This window comes from Theropithecus gelada, chromosome 11 (assembly GCF_003255815.1).
Source record: "Theropithecus gelada isolate Dixy chromosome 11, Tgel_1.0, whole genome shotgun sequence".
Lineage (NCBI taxonomy): Eukaryota > Metazoa > Chordata > Mammalia > Primates > Cercopithecidae > Theropithecus > Theropithecus gelada.
Window position 1 is genome coordinate 81258425 of NC_037679.1, and position 17989 is coordinate 81276413.

General features: G+C 50.2%; 1 protein-coding gene across 1 annotated transcript in view; it reads left to right on the top strand.

Moving 5' to 3' along the window:
* The first annotated feature begins 4180 nt into the window (after positions 1-4180).
* The window catches only part of MLXIP (MLX interacting protein), a 68385-nt gene continuing 54576 nt past the window's right edge, over positions 4181-17989 (top strand). The window contains exon 1 of the mRNA XM_025401850.1: positions 4181-4723. Coding sequence (XP_025257635.1) covers positions 4311-4723 — 413 coding nt within the window. The 5' untranslated portion in view covers positions 4181-4310. The remainder of the gene's footprint in view (positions 4724-17989) is intronic.

Sequence of the window (17989 nt, forward strand, 5' to 3'; positions counted from 1 at the left end):
GGGTTTACGCCATTCTCCTGCCTCAGCCTCCCGAGTAGCTGGGACTACAGGCGCCCGCCACCTCGCCCGGCTAAGTTTTTGTATTTTTAGTAGAGACGGGGTTTCACTGTGTTAGCCAGGATGGTCTCGATCTCCTGACCTCGTGATCCACCCGTCTCGGCCTCCCAAAGTGCTGGGATTACAGGCTTGAGCCACCGCGCCCGGCCTGTATTTTTTTTTAGTAGAGATGGGGTTTCGCCGTGTTAGCCAGGATGGTCTTGATCTCCTGACTTTGTGATCTGCCCGCCTCGGCCTCCCAAAGTGCTGGGATTAGCAGCACCCGGCCCTCATTTGCCTTTTTCATAATGGGCTGTTGCTCAATGGTACAGAATCTTCTGTGTTCTTTCCTGAATTATTAGTTATTTTTAAAATCTTTGTTAACTTTCTCCCCCTTGCTAGTTCCCAGGTAGCTTTCTCCCAGAGTGCTGGCTTTCCTTAACTATTTGCTGACTTGTGCTGGTGTGTAACCCTTCATATTTGGGTATTTCTATTTGTCTGACTGCTGATTTGATTCCAATCCAGTGTTTCTTCTGATTTTTGGAGAAAAGACGGCAATCCTGTGAGGCTCTGGTTTGGTGGCTTCTCTGGGTGTGGGGGCTCCTTGTCCTCATGGGGTTGTTAGCTCCCCAGGTCGCCATCCCGCATGGCCACTCTCCTGCCGACGCTGCCCGATACTCAGAAGGAGGGGAAGTCGAGACCTCCTTCTTATCCTTACAGACACTGATTGTGAGCTTGGAGCACCTTCTGTGACTGGACCGCCCATGCAGTGGTCCTTTGCTTTTTGCATTTTTAACTGCAATTTCCCCCACGAGTCTTTCCTAATACAGTCTCTTAGGAATTGATGGTGGGATTAAATAAGGCTTGTTTCTGCACTGAATACAGTCCATGGGTTGCCACTTTGCAACCTCAGCTTTAAGGCTTATCTCCTCCCAGGAAACTGATTTTAACTTTTTAAGTTAAAAATGGGTATATAAGGCCGGGTGCAGTGGCTCACGCCTGTAATCCCAGCACTTTGGCAGGCCGAGGCGGGCAGATCACGAGGTCAGGAGATCGAGACCATCCTGGCTAACACAGTGAAACCCCGTCTCTACTAAAAAAATACGAAAAATTAGCTGGGCATGGTGGTGGGTGCCTGTAGTCCCAGCTACTCGGGAGGCTGAGGCAGGAGAATGGCGTGAACCCAGGAGGCAGAGCTTGCAGTGAGCTGAGATCGTGCCCTGCACTGCAGCCTGGGCGACAAAGCGAGACTCCGCCTCAAAAAAAAAAAAAAAAAAGTGTATAAGTAATACATGTTTATTTTGGAAATTAGAAAATAGAGGCCAGGTGTGGTGGCTCATGCCTGTAATCCCAGCATTTTGGGAGGTCGAGGCAGGAGGACTGCCTGAACCCAGGAGTTCGAGACCAGCCTGGACAACATAGGGAAACCCCATCTCTACAAAAAATTAAAAATGAGCTGGGAGTGGTGGTGCTCACCTGTGGTCACAGCTACTGGGGAGACTGAGGTGGGAGGATAGCTTGGGAATGGGAGGTTGAGGCTGCAGTGAGCCATGATCACACCAATGTGACACAGTGAGAAAAAAAAAAAGGCAGAAAGAAAATATAGGTAAACAGGAAGACAAAAATAAAAGCAGGGCATGGTGGCTCACCCTGTAATTCCAGCACCTTGGGAGGCTGAGGCAGGAGGATCACTTGAGGTCAGGAATTCGAGACCAGGCTGGACAGCATGGAGAGACCCCATCTCCACAAAAAATACAAAAATTAGCGGGGCAGGCCGGGCGCGGTGGCTCACGCCTGTAATCCCAGCACTTTGGGAGGCCGAGGCGGGCGGATCACAAGGTCAGGAGATCGAGACCATGGTGAAACCCCGTCTCTACTAAAAATAGAAAAAATTAGCCGGGCACAGTGGCGGGCGCCTGTAGTCCCAGCTACTCGGGAGGCTGAGGCAGGAGAATGGCGTGAACCCGGGAGGCGGAGCTTGCAGTGAGCCGAGATTGCGCCACTGCACTCCAGCCTGGGCGACAGAGCAAGACTCCGTCTCAAAAAAAAAAAAACAAACAAACAAACAAAAATTAGCGGGGCACTGTGGTGCGCACCTGTGGTCCTGCTACTCGGGAGGTTGAGGTGGGCGGATCGTTTGGGTCCTGGAGGTTGAGGTTGCTGTAAGCCATGATGGCATCACTCCACTCCAGTCCAGGTGACAGAGCCAGACCCTGTCTCAAAAAAAAGTGGCTGGGCATGTAAACTTACCAAGGAGACAAGTCTTCAGATAAAGGAAGGCAACTCAAAGGATGGACTTTCAAACATTTGCAACCAGCACTGGGAACAGTAGTAGGTTGGGGAAGAGGGAAATCTAGAACTCACGCCTGAAAACTGCCAGTCATCCAGCACATTTTTCCTTACAGACATTTGGAAATAAGTTAATGGAGCCATTTTGGTGAGAGCCCTCAGTTCCCTTCAGGAGGCCTTTGTCAGGAAGAGGGTGGGGCAGGGTACTCATCCCCCATCCAAATCTGGAACTGAAACCAGCTTCAAAGCCAAGCGCAGAGCCATCACGATGGCTCACGCCTGTAATGCCAGCACTTTGGGAGTCCAAGGCAGGCCTCACTTGAGGTCAGGAGTTCCAGACCAGCCTGGCCAACATGGTGATTGCACCACTGCGCTCCAGCCTTGGGTGACAAAGCAAGACTCTGTCTCAAAAAAACAAAACAACAATAAAACAAAGCAGAGTGCAGGAATGGCTGTGGACTCTAGATGCCCTGCTAGGATTAGGATGGGTGTTCCTGGCTCATGGGCCTCACTGGCTCTTCTGGTGCCCTGCCACCCCCACCCCAGACTGGCTTTGAGCCCTGGAAACCTTGACAGCTTTCTAGAAGTGTCTGTCAGTTAGGTCGTGCGACGCGAAGTTGCCGTTTTTGCAGGTCAAAAAGTGGTGCACTATTGGCAATTTCTAGGCACCTCTGGTCTGGTTGATCCAAATCCTCCAACCTGTGGCACATTTATTTAGCACTCATTTTGTGCCATCCTGCCTGCTAAGCACCTTATAGCCATTTTTATTTGTATTTATTTTTCTTTTTGAGACAGGGTCTCGCTTTGTCACCCAGGCTAGAGTGCAGTGGCGCAATCTTGGCTCACTGCAACCTCCACCTCCCGGATTCAAGCGATTCTCCTGCTTCAGCCTCCCGAGTAGCTGGGATTACAGGGGTGCACCACTACGACCGGCTAATTTTTGTATTTTTAGTAGAGACAGGGTTTCACCGTGTTGGCCTGGCTGGTCTCGAACTTCTGGCCTCAAGTGATCCACCCGCCTCGGCCTCTCAAAGTGCTAGAATTACAGGCGTGAGCCACCGCGGCCCGCTATAGCCATTTTAGAACTGTCACAGGTTTCTGAGGCACCGGATTGTTCACCATTTGACAGAGAAGAAAATTCGGGCTCAGATACTCCCCTTTTGGAATTGTTTCGGGGGCTGCCTCGTCCGTCAAACTTAAAAAAAATAACAACAGCAGCACCCTGAGTTGAAGTTAAAAGAGCTGGGGTCTGGAGGCCTCTGGGCTCAGGGGCGCTGCCACTCAACCGCTGCGCCGCGCTGGGGACGCGCACGGGCAGCAAGTTCCCAGCTCTGTGGACGCCAGGTCTTAAACAAATCCTGTCGGTATTCAGTCACCCAGTGTTCCCATCAATACGATGAGAATAATGGGGACAATAGCCACCTAGTCCGGCGAAGTCAGGCGTGAGCTGCGAGGACTCGGTACCGCCCGGCAGGGGAAAGCAGGGCCTGGAGGCCGAGGAGCCCCACCCGCACCCACCACGTGGAGCCGGCCGGGCCCGCCGCGAGACCGCAGGGCGACAACCGGGGCGCGGAGAGGGGCGGGGGTGGGACTAGCAGTGGTCCCACTCCGCCGACGCCTCTCCCAGGCGGCGACACCGGCGAGCCGCTCCGCCCGGCCACCGTGTCCCTCAGCACCCGCGGACGCCGGGAGAGGAGGAGGTGGCGAGGCGCACGGCGGAGAGGCGTGGCCTCCGATTCCCGTATTTTTTTTGGTCCGCCTAGCTAAGGAAAGGTTCCCCTGCGCCTTTAAGAGGCCGACGCGGGCAGTGGATTGGGCCAGACTCCTCGGTGACGTCACGCCGGGGCCGGCGCCCTACCCCTCCCGCCGCGCCGCGCGCTCACGGACAGTCGGCGCGCGGGCCGGGCCCCGCCGGCGCCCCTCAGCTTCGCGCGCCTGTGGCGTTGCCCCGGGCTCCGGGGGATGCCCCCGGCCGAGCACTTCTCATGGCCGCCGACGTGTTCATGTGCTCCCCGCGCCGGCCCCGCAGCCGGGGCCGCCAGGTGCTGCTCAAGCCCCAGGTGCCTGAGGACGACGACGACTCGGACACGGATGAGCCGTCCCCGCCGCCCGCCTCCGGCGCGGCCACCCCGGCCCGGGCCCACGCGAGCGCCGCGCCACCGCCGCCTCGGGCCGGGCCGGGCCGCGAGGAGCCTCCGCGCCGCCAGCAGATCATCCACAGCGGCCACTTCATGGTGTCGTCGCCGCACCGGGAGCACCCGCCCAAGAAGGGCTACGATTTCGACACGGTCAACAAACAGACGTGCCAGACCTACAGCTTCGGCAAGACCAGCTCCTGCCACCTGTCCATCGACGCCTCGCTCACCAAGCTCTTCGAGTGCATGACTTTGGCCTACAGGTAGGGACCCCCGCGACCCCTGGAGGCCCCGGCCGGAGGCCCCTGTTTGACAAAACAAGCGTGGAGGGAAGGGCCGCCTGGCAACCCCGTGGCTTCATGCATTCCCTTTGGGTCTTCCCCCTTCGAGAGGGTTTATGGATTTGGGGTTCCCCGCGTTGCCAGAGAGGCCGGGGTCCTGGCCTCTTCCCCTGCCAGCAGTGCCGGGGTCCTTTCGGGTTCACGTTCCCTATCCAGGCCCTCCCCTCCAGTGTCCTGGGGCCACCGATCTTGGACGAGAAAGAGGTATAAACACTGGCTGCATCTTGTGTTACCCGACTCTATGGACTCCTTCCTCCAAACGCTTTGTGTGTTTTCCACATATCCAGCAGCGGTCAGGACCACCTGTTCCGGGTGACGGGAGGCTGGCTCTGCTGTTTAATGGTTGTGTAACACCTCGGAGCCTGTTTCTTCCTTCATAAAAGGGGAATGACTGTAGTGTCTGCCTCCAAGGGGCTGTTGTGGTACTGGAGTGACTTAGGTAAATTGTTTATTCCAGTGCTTGGCCAGAGTTAGGTGTCCCTGCACCTGGAGGCTGGCCCATTACAACCTCATCGGGAGGCCCTCCCCCATCTCGGGAAGGCCTTGGGTGCCTCCTAAGAAGACTTTTGGTGCCACAGCTGTTGGAGGTGCAGTCTGTCCTGGCAAGTTGGAGGGTTTTCTGGCCGTCGCGAAACATTAGATGAGGGAGATGTCATTGTTGAGGGCAGACATCCCAGACACCATTCTGACATGTGGATTCGGGTGCTCTGGGCAGGGATTCCTCTTTTCCAAGTCACAGAAAATGTCTGGCCCTCAAAGATTAAAGCACTTTTCCACTCTCCCTCCCAGCATAAATATTAGGTATTTGCTGCAGGTAACTTTTCTGCCTGCGCAACAGAACTTCTTTGGACCGGCAACAGCGGCCTTGAGCAGCTCGGCCCTGCATAAAGCTCTTGATAGGATCTCTGCTGAGTTGAGCTTATTACATTAGGAACTGGACTAGCTGGCGCTGTCTTAGGTCTGCTCTGCAGGCATCTGGGGAGAAGTTTCCTAGGAGACTCCATGAACAGCGTAATAAAAAAGCAGGAATATCTTGCCGTCCCCCAACCCCCCATCCTTTTTAAGAGAGCTGTGAGCTCCAAGCATATCCAGGTTTAAACATTATGCTTTTACCTGAAGTTGAAATATTAAATACTTAGCCCTGGATGGCACCCCCTCACCGCCGCTGTCCCTGGAATAAATGATTAGTCAACTTGTTCTTTGTTATGTTCCTGAAACACCCCTATTTCCTCTCTTGAAGGTTTCCCTGATGATCTGTTCCCATAGCTCCTCCTCCCATCCCCCTTAACCAGCACATTGGTCAGTCTCTGCTGATTCTCTGGTCTTGCCAGTTTGAGCTGGCACTCAGCCTGTAAAGATGTTCTGCTTTTTAAAAAACAAATGGTGTTGAGGCTGCAGCCCTGTGCACCCTTCAGTCTCAGATTTTGAGCACTTCCATTGGAATCAAACCCAGCTGGATCGCAGCGTATGCTATGCCTCGAGAGAGCCTTTTCAAACAAAGCTCGAGGTGAAAAGACTGGAATGTATCTTATTAAGAAAACTTAATCCTCTCATTTTAATATAAACTTCTACATATACAGAGAGAGAATGGATGATTGAGTCACGGGGGCACGGGCTGGGAAAGTCTCACCTAAGTAAGCTCTGCTAAATGAAAACTAAATCAGTCTCCCCTTTGCACTCTGTTTGGATGACCTAAAGCCTTATTAAACAACACCGAAGAATTTTAGTAATGGCATTTTTTTTCATTTCTCTCAAAAATATTTTGGCAGCTGGCCATTGCTCAGTTAACTTTCTTGATTGCAAAATGCACCATCAGTTTGGTGCAAGAAGCTTACCTTGCTCTCTTGGCTCTCTCACTTTCGCTCCTTTTCCCTGTGCCTAAGGTCTCCTGCTGCCTAAGGTTGGCCACCTAAGGTCTACCACCACAGGCCCTCGGATGGGATCTGTCCAGTCATTTCTCATGAAGATGCCCTTTGTCTGTCTGTGTGAGGCTGGTTTGTCCAGCCCTGAGTTTAGTTGGCAGTGTGGAACTTTGGTATGGATGACAGATGAATGACTCAAAACCAGTTGTTTGGGCTGTAGCCTGTGGGACAGAAGGAAGCTAGAGGAAGGTGAGTTTCTGACCGCAGCTCTCGTAGTGAGGACTGCTAGCTGGCTTTCAGGGAGGGAAGGTTGAGATTGGAGGCAACGAGGGGCGTGGTGGCTCACGCCTGTAATCCTAGCACTTGGGGAGGCTGAGGTAGAGGATTGCTTGAGCCCAGGAGTTCAAGATCAGTCTGAACAACGTAGCAAGACCCCATCTCTAAAAAAGAAAAAGAAAGAAAGGAAAAAAAAGGGATTGGGGGCAGGGCAGAAAGAAGATGTAACCTCAGAGCTGGTCTGGTTTCCATCCTCGTGGGGTTCGTGCCTTCCGGCTGTCTGGGTCCTCCCCTCCTGCCCGAGCTGAGGAAAGCCAGCTGGGTCTCCTTTTCTGTGTGACTGTTTCTGGCCTAGGTTCTTTCCAACTTCAACTTCCTGTCTGTCCCCTGGCCTCTTCGTTCTAGCTGCCTAACTCTCCGCGGTACACTCTGCTTTTTTTGTTGTTGTTGTTTGATTTCCTGTTAGCTGCTGCCTCCCAGCTGTTTCCAGATGAGGTTCAACAGCTCTTTGGGGAGGAACTAAGTGCAGGGGAAGTTGTGGTTATTTTTTACCGAGTCCTGAGAAGTGGCCTAGGGATTCTGACTGTGATCCGTTCCTGAACTGGCAGTGGCTTCACCTCCTGAAGGGTCTTTGCCTGGGGCTGACTTGGGGGGGGGGGGGGAACAGGGTGTTTGAGAACTTGGATGTGAGTGTGTGCCAGGGCCTACTGGGTAGGGAACTGTGCAGATGGGATTCCATGTCGGTCTCACTCCATTTTGCTGAGAAGCCCTGTGGCGAAGGTTCTTGATTTGGTCCGGAAACATGTGCTCAATTATTGGGACATTTTGGAGAGAAGGGGTTGCCTTTCCCTGAGGCAAACCAGGTGTTAATGATGGAAAAAAGCCCTTAGCATTCCTTGTCTGAACTCTAAGAACGCTATTCGATGGGAGAGATAAAATTTCCCTGCAAGGTGGAAGTGAGGATCAGCAGAGACAACCTCTGGGAATGGGGCTGGGAATGGGGCTAGTGCCTGGCAAGTAACAGACAAGAGGAGGGTTAACTGGCTCTGCATAGCAAGTGGGTTATGGCGGAATTTTAGTTCTGCATCCGCGTTCATCTGACATTTATGAGGAGCCTGTGTCTTATCTATGAGCTGAAGGAAATAGTGTATCTAACCAGGGTCTTAGCTGAGCTTTCTTTTTTTTTTTTTTTTTTTTGAGACGGAGTCTCTCTCTGTCGCCCGGGCTGGAGTGCAGTGGCCGGATCTCAGCTCACTGCAAGCTCCGCCTCCCAGGTTCCCGCCATTCTCCTGCCTCAGCCTCCCGAGTAGCTGGGACTACAGGCGCCCGCCACCTCGCCCGGCTAATTTTTTTTTTATTTTTTAGTAGAGACGGGGTTTCACCGTGTTAGCCAGGATGGTCTCGATCTCCTGACCTCGTGATCCGCCCGTCTCGGCCTCCCAAAGTGCTGGGATTACAGGCTTGAGCCACCGCGCCCGGCCTTAGCTGAGCTTTCGAATGCCTGCTTGACAAATACTAAATAGAAGCATTCTTGATTTGGCCGGGTGCTTTCTGAGGCTCTACAATGGAGCTATGTACTGAAGAACATAGTTCATGGTTCTTGCCTTCTTAAGACTGTAAGGAATGTCACACATGTATATCCTCCACACAGAATTTCCTTTTTTTGAGATAGGGTCTCGCTCTGTTGCCCAGGCTGGAGGATAGTGATGTGATCATAGTTCACTGCAACCTTGACCTCCCTCAAGGGTCAAGCAATCCTCTTGTCTCAGCCTCTTGAGTAGCTGGGACTGCTGGCACGCACTACTATGCCTGGCTAATTTTTTATTTTTTGTAGATATGGGGTGTTGCTATGCCTCTTAGGATGGTCTTGAACTCCTGGCCTTAAGCAGTCCTTCCGCCTCAAGCCTTCCAAAGCGATGGGATTATAGGAGTGAGCCATCGTGCCCAGCCCCCACCTACAGATTCTGAACACATCTAGTGTGTACCTTTTCGTGGTTGGTGTTGGTTTCGTTTATTTGCCTTTTTAGAAACTCCTTATTTCAGGGAGTGTTGGTATGAATATTTCCGGTGGTGGGGGGAAGAGATGGTCTTTTTCTGTATTTAAAGATAAGCAGTTTCTGGAAAATAGGTTTCTGTTTAAGAAGTGGGTGTTTGAGGAGACTTAAATTTGGGCTTGTAAGATAGCCTTGGGATGTAAGTTTCTAAGATGTAGCCCCCTCCGTGAATGCTTTGTATAGTAACCATTCTTTTTTTTTTTTTTTCCTGAGACAGAGTTTCACTCATGTTGCCCAGTCTGGAGTGCAGTGGTGGGATCTCAGCTCACTGCAACCTCTGCCTCCTGAGTTCAGGCGATTCTCCTGCCTCAGCCTCCCAAGTAGCAAGAATTACAGGCATGCACCACCATGCCCAACTAATTTTGTATTTTTAGTAGAGATGGGGTTTCTCCATGTTAGTCAGGCTGATCTCGAACTCCCAGCCTCAGATCATCTGCCTGCCTCGGCCCGCAAAATGCTGGGATTACAGGCGTGAGCCACCACGCCTGGCTAACCCTTCATTCTTGATCAAGGCAGAAATCTGTGCCAGACTTAAGGAATAGCAAGGGCTAACGGTTAGAGCGCTATGTCCTTCAAACTTTGAATTTTCAATAGAGGAACCGTCTAATGCTAGGCACAGTTAACCAGTTGTAAATGGAAACCTTTCATGCAAATACTAAATTGGTTTTTCTCTTTTGCAGTCATACCGAAGATAAGCAGTGTTTCTTCTCCTGCGTTCTTCAGTCTTTAACCATTAGATAGTGCACCATTGCAGGGTGTGCACTGAGGTGGGAACTGGGGCTGCAGAGATGAAGAACATAGTCTCTCTCCTCAAGGGGCTCACAGGCTAGGCGTGGGAACAGATAGACAGTTGCAGAACAGTTGATAAGGGCTGTGATAACTGTGACCAGATCTTGTGACACTACCGGGGAAGGATGTCTCAGCCAGATTGTGTGTGTGTGTGTGTGTGTGTGTGTGTTTTGACATGACCAGGAGCAGTGTGGATGGTCTTCCTGACATCAGGGTTTAATGCATATCTCCCCTTTTGCTGTTAACTCTCAAAGATTACCGATTATATTACCCAACAGGAAGCCCCAGTGCTCCCTGCTTTAGTGGTGCGGGACCAAACTTCCATTGTTTGTAGAGGCTGGTTGGTTCAACATTGCCCACATGTGGGAAGGGGAGGAAGGCGAGGAAGAGGAGGAAGACTTGGGGAAAGAGTCCGGGCGATGAAGTTAGAGGAGAGGATGGAGGGAGGTTATTTTCCGGGTGGGAGAAGAAAAGAGAATTCACACAGGCTGAGCATTTATTATTTATTATGTTCCACATTCTCTTTCCATGATCTTTTTTTTTTTTTTTTTTTTTGAGACAGAGTTTTGCTCTTGTCACTCAGGCTGGAGTGCAGTGGTGCAATCTTGGCTCACTGCAACCTCTGCCTCCTAGGTTCAAGCAATTCTCCTGCCTCAGCTTCCCAAGTAGCTGGGATTACAGGTATGCATCACCATGCCCAGTTAAGTTTTTGTATTTTTAATAGAGACAAGATTTTGCCATGTTGGCCAGGCTGGTCTCGAATTCCGGACCTCAAGTAATCCGCCAGTCTCGGCCTCCCAAAGTGCTGAGGTTACAGGTGTGAGCACTGCACCTGGCTTCTTAACATGATCTTAAGCAACTCATACAACAGCCCTCTCAGGTAGGTGGTGGAATCCTCATTTAAAAAAATAAATAAGTAAATAAAAATTTAAAAACTGGAGCTCAGAAGTTAATTAGCTGTCTTGCCGAGAGGTTACGCAACTTGTCCATGGAAAAGTGTCTCAAGCAGAAAAGTGACCTACCTTATCTGCCCACAAACGCCCGGCTTCTGTTAGAGGGGAGTGCAAGTGCCATTTCCTCTCCAGAGGGGGAAACCCGGATGGGGAAGGTGGATGCCTTGGGCCACTCCATGTCTCTCTGTGGCTGCCGTCCCTGCTGGGGAAACCCTGTGCTTCCCAGAGTGCATGAACATCACATCCCCCTGGAAGCCGCTCTGATGTCATTCAGCCTGTGTCATTATGTGATCCCGGCTTACCAGAATCCCTGCTGTCTTCACCTTTGACTTCCCTGCTAAGCCTAACAGCTTCAGCACATCCTAGGAGATTAAGAATCATATGATGGATTGAAAGGGACACTCAGGGACCTGGAAGCCAACTTTATAATCTGTAGCGAAATCTTTTTTTTTGAGATGGAGTCTTGCTGTCACCCAGGCTGGAGTGCAATGGTGCAATCTGGGTTCACTGCATCCTCCGCCTCCTGGGTTCAAGTGATTCTTCTGCATCAGCCTCCTGAGTAGCTGGGATTACAGGCACCCGCCACCACACCCAGCTAATTTTTGTATTTTTGGTAGAGACAGGGTTTCACCGTGTTGGTCAGGCTGTTTTTTTTTTTTTTTTCTTTTCCTACTTGCAAGCTGACAAGTTAAGTGAATTGTGTTTATCTTCAGCTCTGCAGAGACAAGCACAACCTTTGTGGAACAGTGCTTTATGGGACATTGGTGTGGAGTGGGACAACAGGAGAAGTGCTTTTGCTGGATGACGTTTGTATCGTGGCCTGCTTGGACAGGTGTGGTGGGCAGTTTAATGGCCCCCCAAAGATGTGCACATCCTCATCTACAGAACCTGTGACTGCGCTAGGTTATATGGCAAAGGTGAATTAAGGTTGCAGCTGGAATTAAGGTTGCTGGTCTACTGACCTTAAAATAGGGAGATTATCTGGATTATCTGAGTGAGCCTGGTGTAATCAGGGGTCCTTAAAATTAAGAGGGAATCAAAAAGAGAACCAAAGAGCAAGCAGCGGAGGAAGGACATCAGCTGCTGTTGGGGGCTTTGAAGATGGAGGAAAGCCACGGGATTGGGAATATGCTCCCCTCAGAGCTGGAAAAGGTGAGGGGATGGGTTCTACCCCAGAGCTTCTGGGAAGAAAGCAGCCCTGCTGAATCCTGTGAGACCCAAATCAGACCTCTGACCTCCAGAACTGTAAAATCATAAAGTCTGTTGTTCTAAGCCACTAAGTTTGCGGTAATTTGTTACAGTGACAACAGGAAGCTTATCTTCACTCTTCTCCCACCACAAGACAGCACAGGAGCCCACCCCGGGTTTAAGATTTAACTATAATGGTTGGGCGTGGTGGCTCACGTCTGTAATCCCAGCACTTTGGGAGGCTGAGGCAGGTGGATCACGAGGTCAGGAGATCGAGACCATCCTGGCTAACACTGTGAAACCCCATCTCTACTAGAAATACAAAAAATTAGCCAGGCGTGGTGGCGGGCGTGTTTAGTCCCAGCTACTCCAGAGACTGAGGCAGGAGAATGGCGTGAACCCAGGAGGCGGAGCTTGCAGTGAGCTGAGATCGCACCACTGCACTCCAGCCTGGGCGACAGAGTGAGACTCCGTCTCCAAAAAAAAAAAAAAAAAGGATTGAGCTATGCTGTGGGTCCTTGGCAGCAGCGAGGGAACTAGTGATAGGAGGGTCCTGGTTATAAAAGGAAAGGTTTGTAAAGTGGATCCTTGTTCCCTGGTATAATTCTATAATAGAGTATTGTAGAAAGTTAATTTTCCTTTTTTTAAAGGATTTATGTGATGGCCGATGAGAGCCTGAGCTCTCATTCCCTAGAATCAAATTACTTTTGGGTATAAAATGTGCAGTCCAGAGAGCCAGTGTCTTAGGTGATTACTTTCTGTATTTTGTTGGAGTTATCTTGTCTGTGATTAGAATTCAGGCCACGGAGCATGTGTTTTTGGCAGAGCTCTGTGGCTGCGTGGATCAGGGACCCTCGTGCTGGCCTGTGGAATGGGAGTGCCGGTCACCTCATGCTAATTCTGGGACTCCGAGGACTGGCCGATTTCAGTGGAGACTGGTCCTGGGTTCCAGGCAGCGCTAGGTCCCCCACAGGGGAGATACTCTTCCTCACTGTCCGGCCAGACGCCTTGAAGAGACTGGCTCTCACAGGCCGGCTCCGCCTTCTTTACAGCCCTGCTTCTTGCGCTGCCGCTGGCTGTCACCCACCACCCTATTCTCTGGTACAAAGCTCTGCTCCTAGGAGCTTCTGGATCCGCTCAGCTTGAGCCTGCTGGGGCCTATGTCTCACATATGGACCTTGCTGTGAGCTTTCTGGGACCATCAGCTCTCTTTGGCAGTTGTCTAATCGAATTAGCCCTGTGAGGGCTAATTGAGAGGGAGCCTGGCTGGCCGGGCCCCAGAGCATGAGACTGGCTATGGTCTGGGTTTGGCCGCCCCAGCACAAATGCTTTTTCCCTCCAGGCACACCCTGCTGTGTGCAGGCATGGTTCTAGCCCTCCGGGATACAGTGGTAAGCTAGATGGGTTAGTCCTCTCTCCTCATGGGACTTCCATGCTGGTGGGGGAATTGTCAGCACATCAGGTCTTATATTGTGAGTGCAGGCAAGAATAGAAAGAAGGTGAAGGCTAGAGAGTACTGGGGCTGGGGAGGGTGGGCGGATACTTTAGGCTGGGTAGAGAAGTCCTCTGGGGAGGTGACCTTTCTGGGTGAACTCTGAAACCTAAGTGGCAAGTAGGAGCCAGGCACGATGGTCGTTCCAGGTGTGGGAAGAGGCCCAGGCAGAGGCCCTCGCTGGAGTGAGCTTGGCGCATCACAAGGTTAGAAAGAAGGCTGGCTTGGCCAGAATGTTGAGGGCAGGAGGTAAGATAGAAGAGGCAAGGGGTCTTGTGGGCCAGGGTAGGAAGTTAGGAGATGGTTTTGGTGGCACTGGGGAGTACTGTCTTACCTCCACAAGGCGGCTCGGGCCAGTCTACAGGAGACGGGTCTAGGGAGGGTGAGAGCAGGAGCAAGGCTACCAGTTGGGCAGTTGTGGAGCTCCAGCCTCAGCCTAGGATGGTAGCAGCGAGGTGGTGAGGAGCTGGATTCAGGGTGGTTTTTGGACTTGCTGGTGAATTGGACCTGGCAGATGAAAGGAAGAAAGGAATCAACAGTGACTCTGAGGTTTGGCCTGAGCAGCCGAGGCCATTACTGAAATGAGGAAGGCTGGGGAAGGAGCGATGAGCTGTGAAGCTGGGGCATGTCTCGCTGAGGACGATGCAGTGTACAAAGCTTGGCTGCCCGGGGGCCGCCCTGACAGCCAGAGCCGTGAACGGGCAGCTTCCCTGAGAATGGCTGAGGGCTGTCAGTGTGGTGGGCATCACAGCCATCTACTTTGCCCTATCTGGGTTTCTTCTTGCCCCCCAGTCCCTCCCCCTACCCCCGAGCTCGCTGTCCCTCTCCAGGGGAGGCTTTGGAGTTTGGAGCTTGCGTTCTGAGTGGCGTGGAATATGCACCTTCTGCGGGCTGTTTCTGCTCAGCTGAGTCTGGTGGTGCTGGAGAAATACTGTCTGCTTTGAATACCCTAGAGACCTCTCCAAGCCCAGCATTCTTGATGTGTTTGGGAGTTGACTGCACCATCAGAAAAATCTTCTAGAAGGAGGCAGTAGAGAAGGGGTGATTTTGGTAGCTCCAGAAGGGGGTCCAGGATCTGGAGAAAGAATTCTAGGAACAGGATTCCATGTCATCCACCTTTAAGTCTCAGAAGTAAGCATGAAGAATCCCAGTTGGGTGATGGTGAAGAGGAAAGGCTGAGGAGTCAGTCCTACAAGAAGATGGAGCAGCTCCTCCAAAGAGATGGCTGTGGGAAGAGGCAGCCGCCCTGGGCAGTTTTCAGGCATTGGAGAGGAAAGCAGCTTCTCTGTTGAGGAATATTCTGCGAGTGGGTGATCCACTTTGAAAGCTGGTTACTATTCCTTCCTTCTAGGCCTGTGGGCAGGGAAGGAGGGCAGCCGTGTTTGCTCTGTTCCAATGAGACAAATTCGGTCACCAAAACAAAAAAACAGCTTCTTATGTAGAAAGTAGGGGAGTTAGCCTGGTTTTCGGATATTCACCCAGTATTCTAGCTTTTTAAAGAATAGCCTGAAGAGGCTGGGTGCAGTGGTTCATGTCTGTAACCTCAGCACTATGGGAGGTTGAGGCGGGAGGACTCCCTGAGCCCAGGAGTTTGAGACTAGCCTGGTCAATGTAGCAAGACCCCCATCTTTACAAAAATTTAAAAAATAAAAAATAAAAAAATTAGCCAGGCACGGTGGCGCATGTCTGTAATCCCAGCTGCTGGGGAGGCTGGGGCAAAAGGATCCCTTGAGCCCAGAAAGTGGAGGCTGCAGAGCTATAATCATACCACTGCACTCCAGCCTGGATGGTAGAGCAAGACCCTGTCTCAAACAAGCAAACAAATAAAACACAACAGCCTGAAGAACCTCTTCATATGGTTACATGGTCACGTGGTAACCAGCCCGTTCACAATGGGCTGCCTCATTTTAAACTAGCAGTTGGGACCTGCCCAGATAGTTTGATACTAAGCTTTTTAGAGAAAGTGAATCAATAAATTCCTTTTATTTATTAAAAGGAAACGCTTTCAATGTATTCTTAAAACAGTATATAATTATCTTAGCTTGGTGTTTTAAACAACTGTTTTCTAGTTGAGTAGGGGGGTCTTTTAAATTGCCTCTTTTGTTCTTTAGATTATCAAGCAGATCCTTCTCTGCCTTGAAGCAGAGAACTCTTTCATCCATTTGTAGTCAGGCTTTTTTCTTTTTAACACAACTTTCTGTAAGTGTAATTTACATAGCATAAAGTGCACCCATTGTAAGTGTAAGGTTCAGTGATTTTGTTTTTTTTAGTTGTGCAGTCATTGTCACAGCCCAGTGCTGGGACATTCCATCACCTCAGTAAGATCCCCAAAGTTCATCCATGTTGTAGCACACATCAGGTATTTAGTTCATTTTAATGCTGAATAGTCTTCAGTTTTTTAAATGTACCACATTTTGTTTTACTGACATGTTTTTGAGGAGACACCTAGTACCTTTGTTATTCGGGTGTTGGCTTCCCATTTCCTATAGTAAGGCTGTTTTAGAGAGTCAGCTAGGAACTTCCTTACAGGGTGAGAAGAAGGAAATGGCTGTGAGGTATGTGGAAAGATGATGGGATTGGAATCCACAAGACAGTGGTGCGACTGGTTAGCATCTGCCACTTAGCTCCTATAAGTCTTGGTGCCCATGAGGGTGGGGGATGCAAGAGAGAGAGGGTTAGACTGGAGTCATGGTTACCAACCTTACTCTTCTTCCTTGGCTTTCTTTTTTGAAAGATGTTTCCTTAGGAACAAAGTGCATTCAGTAATTTAAAAAGAAACTAATTACCAGTGTATGCCACAACATGAATGAATCTCGGAAACATTATGTTGAATGAAATAAGCCTTACCCAGCCCGGTGTGGTGACTCACACCTGTAATCCCAGTACTTTGCAAGGCCGAGGCAGGCAGATATTTGAGGTCAGGAGTTCGAGACCAGCCTGGCCAACATGGCGAAACGCTGTCTCTACCAAAAATACAAAAAATTAACTGGCGTGGTGGCACACGCCTGTAATCCCAGCTACTTGGGAGGCTGAGGCAGGAGAATCGCTTGAACCTGAGAGGCGGAGGTTACTGTGAGCCGAGATCTCACCACTGCCCTCCATCCTGGGCAACAGAGCGAGACTCTGTCTCAAAAAAGAAAAATAAGATAAAATAAGATGGATTAATGGATGGAGAGATGGCTTAGTGGTTCTAATTGTAGAATCCAGGTGGTGGGTACTTGAGTATTCATTGTATAGTTCTTTCAACTTTCCTTGTATGTTTGATAATTTTCTTAATAAAATGTTAGGAAAATTGCATTTATTTGAAGAATGACCATCATGGCTTTATCATGGGCGAGTAAATACTTTAAAAAATATTATCTACCTGAAGCTATCTTCCCACAAATAAAAGAAAAAATATTGAAAACAACATTTGGAATGAAGTACTGATGCATGCTGCAGCATGGAAGAACCTTGGAAACGCTGCCCTAGGTGAAAGAAGCCAGACACAAAAGACCATGTATGTGATCTGTTGATGCGAAAGGCCTAGAGCAGCAAACTCATAGACTCAGAAAGCAGAGCAGTGGCTGCCAAGGGTTGGGGAAAGGGAAAATGGATAGTCACTGCTAATGGTTTTTTTTTTTTTTTTTTTTTTGAGGCTGTGATGAAAATGTTCTAAAATTAGGGTGGCAATGGTTACACAACTCTGCATATACTGAAAACCACTGAATGCTGTTAAAGGGTCACTTTGATGGTATGTAAATTATGTCTCAGTAAGCTGTTATTGTTTTAAAAATGTTGAAAACAGTTCGGATTTTCAACATTATCTTTAGGAATCTGACTTGGGAAGTGCAAGATCAGATGATCTTAGAGATCCTAACTATGTCAGTGTCTAGAAATTCCATGATTCTTTATCTTTACTGTGTACAGTAAGTGGAGGAGTGTTTGGGAAAGTGACCTCCTTGGAGCATTCCTTCTAGACTGAAAATGATGTGGAAATTGGTTTCTCCAACTTGCACCAGAGCTTGCCAAATCACCATCTGTATGTGTGTGGAGGGTAAAGTTAGTTTGTTAAGACCTTTACGGCCGGGTGCAGTGGATCAGACCTGTAGTCCCAGCACTTTGGGAGGCCAAGGCAGGTGCATCGCTTGAGCTCAGGAGTTTGAGACCAGCATTAGCAACATGAAAAAACCTTGTCTCTGTTTAAAAATAAATAAATAAATAAAAGACTTTTTCTTTTTTTTTTTTTTTTTTTTTTTTTTGAGACGGAGTCTTGCTCTGTCCCCCTGGCTGGAGTGCAGAGGCGCGATCTCGGCTCACTGCAAGCTCCGCCTCCCGGGTTCCTGCCATTCTCCTGCCTCAGCCTCCCAAGTAGCTGGGACTACAGGCACCTGCCACCGCGCCCGGCTAATTTTTTTTGTATTTTTAGTAGAGACGGGGTTTCACCATGGTCTCGATCTCCTGACCTTGTGATCCGCCCGCCTCGGCCTCCCAAAGTGCTGGGATTACAGGCGTGAGCCACCGCGCCCGGCCAGACTTTTTCTTCTTTTATCTGGGTCAAGGGTCACAAACTTAAATACTCACAAGGACCAGCA